This window comes from Chiloscyllium punctatum, chromosome 4, assembly GCF_047496795.1.
Source record: "Chiloscyllium punctatum isolate Juve2018m chromosome 4, sChiPun1.3, whole genome shotgun sequence".
In the NCBI taxonomy this organism is placed as follows: Eukaryota; Metazoa; Chordata; class Chondrichthyes; order Orectolobiformes; family Hemiscylliidae; genus Chiloscyllium; species Chiloscyllium punctatum.
In genome coordinates, this window is record NC_092742.1 from 92123116 (window position 1) to 92132138 (window position 9023).

Sequence of the window (9023 nt, forward strand, 5' to 3'; positions counted from 1 at the left end):
AAAGAAATAGCTTTTAGTGACACGATTTAGCGCGCTGCTCTGTGTAGGTTTTTAAAAACAAAAGTCCTCTGCTTTTTTTTGGGGGGGGTGGGGAAAACTATTAAATACAAATCCCTCTTCTGAAAGAAAGTATTTGCGGAGTCATGTAAAGGGGTATATAAGAGTAAAACTTTCTTTTAAGGGGAAGAATAAACTTTTTTTGGGGAAATAAAAGATTAACTTTGTTTTTAAAAAAAGAAACGAGGGGGAAATAAAAGAGAAACGTTTTCCAAAGGGGAGGAGTAAGGGGGAAACGTCTTTTAAAAAAAAACAGAATAAGAGAAACGTGCTTTCTAGAAATGATGATTTTTTTTAAAAGGGGGGGCAATAAATAGAGAAACATGCTATATTTTTTTAAAAATAGCAAAACTGAAGACGTCAGAAGCCGCTCAATTGGCCTTCTCGAACGTTGTCAAACTTTTCAAAAAGATTTTTCAGCCCCCTCTCTCGTTTCATTCTTAAATTTTCTCTTCTTCCACCCCCCCCACCAAAGAAAACAAGTTTTAAAAAAAAAGTTCCTTTAGCGCCAAGTTCCTTTTGTGCTCTCTCCCGCCAAAACCCGTTGTAACAGACTTGAAATTGCAACCATCTGTTACAGACGATAAGCCGCGCACAATGCAAATCGCTCGGAAACAGCCAAAACACCGCCAGTCGAAATGTGTGCTTTTTTAAAAAAAAACATACTATTAAACTATGTTTTTTTTATTTGCAAAGTGTTAAAACTGCCCCTATCTTAGTGGCCACTTTAAATACACACTTTGAAACAGCCTTTCAGTAAACCCACTGAACCTTGTGCAACCCATTGTATTAAGGGGTCCACATTTTCCCTCCCAAATGTTTAATCCAGCAAGAAAAACGCATTAAACCCCCCCCCCCCCTCCAACCACCCAAAAAACCTTTGCTCAAACATTTCGCAATGGCTTCTACCAGCTCCAAATCCCGCCCCCAAAAAAAAAGACCCAACACACTGAAAGCTACCAATTAGTTAACTTCATTGAGATGTTATGGTGTGGTGCAAAGTTTTAAGTTCACTTAACAAGCAACAACAAAAAGACAAACTTGCACAGAGCAAGTAAATGGACAGAGGGAGCCACTTGGGGAGGGGAAGAAAAAGTTTTAACTTGGTAAAGTTTTAACTTGTTTTTTTTTGGTGGGAAGGCGTTAATTCCCCCCCTCCTTCTCTCTGTGTGTGTTGGGTGCAGTTGCTGTCAGTCAGAGAGACTTTTTTTTCCCTCAAAAAAAAAGAGCCCACAAGCTCGGGCTGATTTAAATACCAGGGATCCGCCTACGGGGGGAAGGGAAATTATTTATGGGTGATGTCGGACTGCGAGTTGTTGAAAGTCTGCGGGGCGAGTGGGAGGCTCGCAGCTTAGAGAAGAGAGAGAGAGAGAAGAAAATAGAAAATAATAGCAGACGGTTGAGTTGGGGAATCGATCCGATCCGTTCCGTGTCGCCCCGCCCCGTCCCCGTCCCCCACAGCCGCGTATCGACCCCCCTGCTCTCGCTCAAGCCGGACACCCCGAGATGTCTACAAAGTTGACCTCATGTTTCTACGACATTGGAGAAGTTTTATGCAAGGTAAAATAAAACAAAAGGGAAAGCGAGAGAAGCACGCACTAACTTTTTTTCTTTTTGAGCTGCTGTTTGTGTGTGTGTGTGTGTGTGTGAGGAGGGGGGGGAGAGGAGGAATGGGTATGAATTATTCCAGCAAGCACGTTGCAAACTTTCTCCACCCGGGGACGGCTCTCCCTCCCGTTCTGCATTTGATCTGAAATTCCTCTTGCGCGGACGTTGTGTTCAGCCGAAACTTCTGTGCAAAGACGACTCCCTCCCTCCCTCCCTCTCCCTCTCTCCCTCCCTCTCCCTCTCTCCCTCCCTCTCCCTCTCTCCCTCCCTCTCCCTCTCTCCCTCCCTCTCCCTCTCCTTCCTTAACCGATGCCTCCAGATGAGTTTTAATGTTGCTCCTAACAAATAGAAAGTCTTGGATGTCCGACTGTGGGTCTTGTATCCAAACCAAAAAAACAACCCTCTGCAGCATTTAGATTCTCCCGTGTGTGTGTGTGTGTGTGTATTTAAAACACACTGACTTCTCTAGCTGTTTGAATTTGGGTGTATATTTTGCTCTGTCCTGTTTGAGGCGGTTGGGTGAAACATTTCCTGTTTATCTTCCACATTTTAACCCATTATGTAATTGCTGTTCCAGTTTTATTCTCTTTTTTTAAAAAAAAATTGGTATTTTTAAATTATATTTTTGTTTTGGTGGGGGGTGGAAATGGTACTGGGGTGAGATTGCTTGATTCCAGATCAGGAATGTTGTCTTGGATTGGATTGTTTTTTTTTGGGGGGGGGGGGGGGGTTCTGATTTGGAACGCGCCAAGATTCTGATTTGGAAGTTTGGGAGTCCCCACCCACTGCTTTTTTTTTTGGTTTATTCTTGCTGCCCCAGTGTGGCCCAAAAGGAGCATCTGCTCCTGCTGCACCCTCAGACAGACAGAGACAGCCCTCACTGCTCTCGATTTGTGTGCACGTTTCTTTCCTTCCCCCCCCCCCCCCCCCCCCCAAAAAAAACACAGGAGGCTCTCGCCTCCCCTCCTCAGCAGGTGATTAGGACCAGAAGTTACACAGTGCAGGAGAGCCACATGCATAGGAGAAAGTCGGGGTGGGGGGAAGAGAGAGAGAGAGAGGGGGGGGACCAGCCGGCTTATTGGGAAGGGGCTGTTGGGGACTGAAGTCTCGCCTGAGCGTTCTCTTCCAACTTTCGTCTTGGCTTTCCTGTGCCTTCTTGCCTTTCACTCAAACATGTTGGGAGTGGAGCATTATTTGAATGTGGTGTGTATTAAGTGGAAGGCTTTTCTTTTGGAATGGTGTGGGGAGGGGAGAGTGGTTCTGTAGTGCCTACCTTTCCATATTGTGACAGCAGTGGACAAGGGGACGGTTGGTTCATGGAGTCCAGGAGTTGGGGGCTATGGGGGAAACTGGGGGAGCACCTAGTGGGTGCAGCAGTGTGTAAACGGCTCCTGCCAGGGACTTGCCCTTTGTCATTCGAGTTGTCCCGAGGAACACGGGATGGTCTGATTGGTGCTGACTTCGGCCCGGTGAGCCACAGACCCTGTTTCTTTTTGCCAGTTCAATGTAAACAAGATTTTTGTCATGTTTCTCTCGCCATGACGTCAGACTGATTCCTTCACCCTAAAGTGGTATCTCTCTCTCTCTCTCTCTCTCTCTCTCTCTGACCCGTAATACCTATCAGTTAAGACAGACTTGGCTCATTTCCCTCAGAAGAGGGCAGACCAAATGACAATCTAATTAAATCTTTTGAAGTAATGGGGCAGAATGGTGATAGACAATGCTAGCCTTGAACTTTACCAAGTTAGTTGATTTTATTGCTTTGTTTTCCCACCCCCATTTTAAAAACAAAATCAGCACAATGTTAAACGATTTTAAAAATATCGCTTGTCACTGCACACACGCAAAAAAAATTGCTTATTTAACTTATCAAAAACATATTTATTGCCAAACATATGCATTTTTGTTTGTATTTATCACAACGACGAACCATAGAAATATATTTTGGTGTTGTTGATGGAGGAATCCACAACTTAGGGCCGCAAATGCAATGATCATGAACATGAACAGAGCCAGTAAGGAATTGGGAAGAACGTTCTGTCCTGAGTCATTGAAACTTGCTGCCTCGTTGAAGAGTGAAGCCTTTAAGGGGATGCAGACTGTCGGTGTCTTACACGGTTGAAGGTGGGTGGGGTGGGGGAGAGTAATGCTGGATTGGGGAGGTTGGGGTTGCATAATAAAACTTGTGGGGTGAGCTGTCTTGTTTTGCTCTCTCGTGTCTAAAGTGATAGTTTGCTTTCTGTCCTTTCCCCAGAACAAGATGATTAGCTACAACAACAACAACATCAACGTGGGCAGCTCGAGTGTGCCCCTGCTGGACAGGAAGGCCGTTGGGACCCCAACGCTGGTGGATTACCAGAGGAGACATTCCGTCGCCCTTGTCAACGCTAACTCCAAGTTCAACCAGAACCAGCTGCTGAATGGCTTCAAGCTGGAGCAGAGTGGGACAGCTGCTGCCGGGCCTAACAAGGAGAACAAATTCCGAGACCGCTCCTTCTCTGAGACGGGCCTGCAGAAAGCCCAGAACCAGGTCAACTCCAGCCGCTACAAGACTGAGCTGTGCCGCCCTTTCGAGGAGAATGGCTCCTGCAAGTACGGCGACAAGTGCCAGTTTGCTCATGGCATCCACGAGCTGAGGAGCTTGGCCCGGCACCCCAAGTACAAGACTGAACTCTGCCGGACCTTCCACACCATTGGATTTTGCCCCTACGGCCCTCGCTGCCACTTCATCCACAATGCGGAGGAGAGGCGAGTGTCCCCCATTCACGATCAGCAGCATCTCCCCCTCTCCTCCTCCAACAAGATCGACAGGCCTCGCCTGCAGCACAGCTACAGTTTCTCTGGCATCTCCAGTTCCTCCAGTGGGCTGCTGGACAGCCCCACCTCCATCACCCCTCCGCCCATGTTCAGCTCGGAGGACCTCAGCTCCTCGCCCACGCTGCCAGACTGCGCCAGCAACCCCTTCACCTACTCGAGCCAGGAACTACCCAATCTCTTCGCGCCCAGCATTGGCATCCCGGTTCCCATGACCGCCGCCAACAACGGCACCCACTCGCCCTCCTTCCTGCTCCGTTCTTTGGCTGAGTCGCCCCATCTCTACGAGCCTCCCCCGAGTCCTCCGGATTCGATGTCCGACAGCTACCTGAGCAGCTCTGGGAGTGTGAGCGGGTCAGAATCTCCGACCCCTGACCTCAGCAAGCGTCTCCCCATCTTCAGCAGACTCTCTATTTCGGATGATTAACTTGACCTTTCGCCAATGCCGGAAGAAGCAGGGAGCTATCAAAAAAACAAGTGCCCCTAAATCTGAGTTAGCATTTAAGACAAACTTTTGTGATTTCCTTTTTGAAAAAAAAAGTCCAGGTAGCCAACTTTTGACACACACATCCAAGGGTTAGAATTGACTTGTCAAACCCAAACTCACCAACTACGTGCAGTGTCAACTGATGACCTTCAATGTGTTTATCTTCAAGTTTTCAATTTGATAGCAAGGGGGACAGCAATAACTCATTTTTAATAATTCGTTCAGTTTTGTTTTTGTTTTGGAAAAATCAGAATGGTCAAAATTTTTTAAAATACTTTTTTTTCCCCCTCTCTCTCTCTCTCTCTCTCTCTCTCTCTTTCTTCCTCGTCCTGTATCTTACTTTGATTGCCCAACAATCTTGCATTTGGAGGGAAGAGTCATCCTGGGAAATCTGTAGTTGATTGGGGATTGGCCTGGGTGAGTCAAGGCACTTTGTGACAGGATCTGAAGTGAATTTGTTGTCAAAACACCGACCTATCTGCCTGGTCTTAAGTTCTTGAGTGTGGTTTTTGAGAATCTTTTGAAGAGAGTATTTTTTTAAAAAAGAGAACTGAATGGTGTAATTTGTCAAATCAGACCTTTAATGTAGCAAAACAGAAATCTATATTTGATGTCCATTTAGCTATAATTTACCTTCTCCCTCTTTTATTCCCCCCCACCCCACCCCAATCCTTTGCAATGGCAGCATTGAGTGTGTCTTATTTTCTTGTGCAAGCTGGTGGGATTGTGGATACAAGTTGATTTAAGACTTTGTTGCCTCATGCAGATGGGGTCGGGCACCAGGAGACATCTAGCATCTCTCTGGGCCACCTCCTGTTTCTCCCTGTACCCCAACCCAAACTTCCTTCCTTCCTTGCCCTTCCTCTCTGGATCCCTTGTCCCAACCCCTTGCAATTTCTCTTTTTAGGTATTGACAGTTCCGAGGGACTGGAGTTAATTTGGGGGTGATTGTGAATAGGTGCAAATGTGAATTGGTGAGACAATGCACAGGCCTTGGGATTAAGAAATGAAACTGTGAGGGGAGTTGGAGTGGGGATTAACTGACCTGGGCAGGCAATTACTGCCAAATTTTATTTCTGTCAAATGAATGTGGTGCTGTTAGAGTTCTGGTTGCCTTTTTTTTAAAAATCAGTTTCAGTTGTCCAAATTGACCATGGTAATTTTTTTTGGTTGGTTGGGTGGGGGTGGTTTGAAGAGTGGAGTTGGAATGGAACTGTGAAAGTTTCTTCAGCAAATTTTTTTGTTTAAAATTATAGTTTTTGTCAGTGAGTGAGAGAGAAATAGTTTAACCAGCTAGCCTTGAACTTTGCCAAGTTAGTTGATTTTATTTCTTTGTTTTCCCACCCCCATTTTAAAAACAAAATCAGCAGAATGTTAAACGATTTAAAAATATCGCTTGTCACTGCACACACATACACACACACAAAAAAATTGCTTATTTAACTTATCAAAAACATATTTATTGCCAAACATATGCATTTTTGTTTGTATTTATCACAATGACGAACCATAGAAATATATTTTTCTTTTATGTTTAAATTATGATCTTATTAATCTGAAGATAGAGGTTTTTCTTCTTCTTCTTTTCGTTTCCACAGTTTAATATATTATACTACAATGACGAGGGTTTTTGTAATGTTACTCTTCAGTTATTTTATTTAATAAAAAAAGTAATTTAAAAACACAAAAACATTTTTGAATTTATTTATTTTGTAGTTTCCCCCCCCCCCCCCCCCCGCCACCTTTTTAAAAAGTAAAATAAATCAATCTTCTCATGTATTTTTATGGCAGCTGTGCACTCACTGCCTTTTGACTCTTGTCGCTAACAGCGGCCTAATTTTTCTTTAGGCCCTTTGACTTCCATGATACAAGAGACTGTTACGAAGGTGTGGGCTCAGTACTGTGACACAAAAGTGCCTGCCTGAACACATTCCAAGCATTGATGTATGCTTTCCGTGTAACTAATAATGCTTTCTTTTTAAATATAGGCCCTGGTCTCTTCCTCAGAGAGACAACCAGGAGTTGGCACACAGGGAAGTTGAATGTATTTTTCCTTCACTGTTCACTACATGGTTTATTTTCTATGTCTGTTTATACAGAATGCTTTTTGTAATGACTGGTTCAAATGTAAATCAATAAAACCCCAATGGTTTTGTTTTCCAAAGTGTGGTAACTCTGGATTTGAATTGAATTGAATCAAATGATTTGTTGTTGCATATATTGTACAGTGAAAAGCTTTTCTGATGTCTGCACCATTTTGAATAATTTTAAGCACCAGGAGGGGGAAACAGAGTTTAAAGAGAGTCCATCAGATCTGAGCTTGTCTCTGCTGTTGCTTGGCACTGTGCTAATTTTAGATGGGAGTGGGAAAGTAAAGCAAGGGTGTGTTGCTGTTGTGATGCTGAGGAATGTGTAGTGAAACACGTGCTCATCCGCCTGTCAATTAACACAACCCTGGTGGAAATTTGACACAAAAACAGTGGTTACTCAGTGGCGTGATTTCAACCCCCTAGGCCTGCAAACATGCCACAGTACACTGCAAGTATGTGAGATCAGATCAGAGAGAACTTCGGTGAATGCACTAATCACATGGCTGGGGTAAAATTTTGACCAGATCGATCATGATGTTGAAATAACTATAAATGCTTCTGCGAGGTTTCCAACCAGGTCAGAATCCCACATTGTCCTGGGCCTCTTGTGTCTGGTAATGGTTGAGATTTGTACTGAATTGGCATTGGATGATGTTAACCCCAGACACCGCTCAAGGTAAGCATGCACTAGTCTAGTTAACGATAAGTTACACTGTGCTGAGGTAGTGACACATTGAAATCCACAGCAAAACACAACAAGGGTGGGGGGGAGGAAATCATTCTTTTTGAGTTGTACAGGAACATCGAAATGTCAGGAGTAGATAATGGCTTGAAACAGGGATAACCATAAAATTTGCCCTCAAGGTGGTGGTACTGGTTAGTGACTCTGTCTCTGCAAAAGGTCCCTAGATCCTTAGAGTTTTTGATTCAGGGTCACTGCGCTGGGTGCAAACAAATTAACTGGGTCAGAAACCATTACCAGACACAAGAGGCCTAGGACAATGTGGGATTCTGATCTGGTTGGAAACCTCGCAGAAGCATTTATAGTTATTTCAACATCATGATTGATCTGGTCAAAATTTTACCCCAGCCATGTGATTAGTGCATTCACCGAAGTTCTCTCTGATCTGATCTCACATACTTGCAGTGTACTGTGGCATGTTTGCAGGCCTAGGTGTTTGTCCTGGGAAAATCCTGACCAAGTGCCTGTTTTAGGCCTTGGGTTTACTATTCCAAACAAAGCTTACAAACCAACTGGATGGTGTTCGAAAAGATCTTCTCACCTCTCTGGTCCATTCCTACCCCAGTCTGGAGGGTTACAGGCAATGGTTACAAGAACCCTGCATGAAATAAGATTGGGTGGCCTTCAAAATGTGGCATTGGATGGTATGGGGATGGTTGCATTAATGGAAATGCCACACTTACGCTCCATATTGAGGGTAGGAGCAGAGACAATGTTAACTCCATCCATCTGACTGATTTGGGGAATATCTGTTACCCTGACTTACAGGGGGAAGGAATTCCACTCTTCACCATCTGGAGCAGTGTCCAAAGGAATCATAGCAAGGTTTGATCTCACAGGCAGCAGCAGGTTGGTTGACCAGCCTGTACCCATCTCACCTACATGTATAGCCAGACACTCAACCAAGTGTTGACTGTCTTGATAAAATGTGGAGCTGGAAGAAACACAGCAGGCCCTGATGAAGGGTCCTGATTGAAATGCCGATTCTCCCACTCCTCGGATGCTGCCTGACCTGTACGTTTCCAGCACCACACTCTCGACACTGATCTCCAGCATCTGCAGACCTCACTTTCTCCAAGTTTGACTGCCTTGACTGTAGACTTTCTGTTCTATCATAGATTGTAGATGGCAGCAACTTAATGTTTTGTATTGGTCCTGAAGCAATATTTTTCCCCTTGATTGTACATGCAATTCTTTGTGTTGGAAAGTGGCTGAGTGTGCTGGT

At 44.6% G+C, this 9023-nt stretch overlaps 1 protein-coding gene across 2 annotated transcripts; it reads left to right on the plus strand.

The window, feature by feature from the left end:
* Positions 1-1335: 1335 nt before the first annotated feature.
* LOC140476530 (mRNA decay activator protein ZFP36L1-like) lies at positions 1336-7130 on the plus strand. 2 transcript variants are annotated; one of them, XM_072569299.1, is made up of 2 exons: positions 1336-1617; positions 3920-7130. In XM_072569299.1, the coding sequence occupies exons 1-2, from the start codon at positions 1564-1566 to the stop codon at positions 4904-4906; spliced, it is 1041 nt and encodes a 346-aa protein (XP_072425400.1). In that variant the 5' UTR covers positions 1336-1563; the 3' UTR covers positions 4907-7130. The 2 variants fall into 2 exon arrangements, with proteins under 2 accessions (XP_072425400.1, XP_072425401.1); XM_072569300.1 differs by lacking the exon at positions 1336-1617 and adding an exon at positions 3063-3789.
* Positions 7131-9023: the final 1893 nt, after the last annotated feature.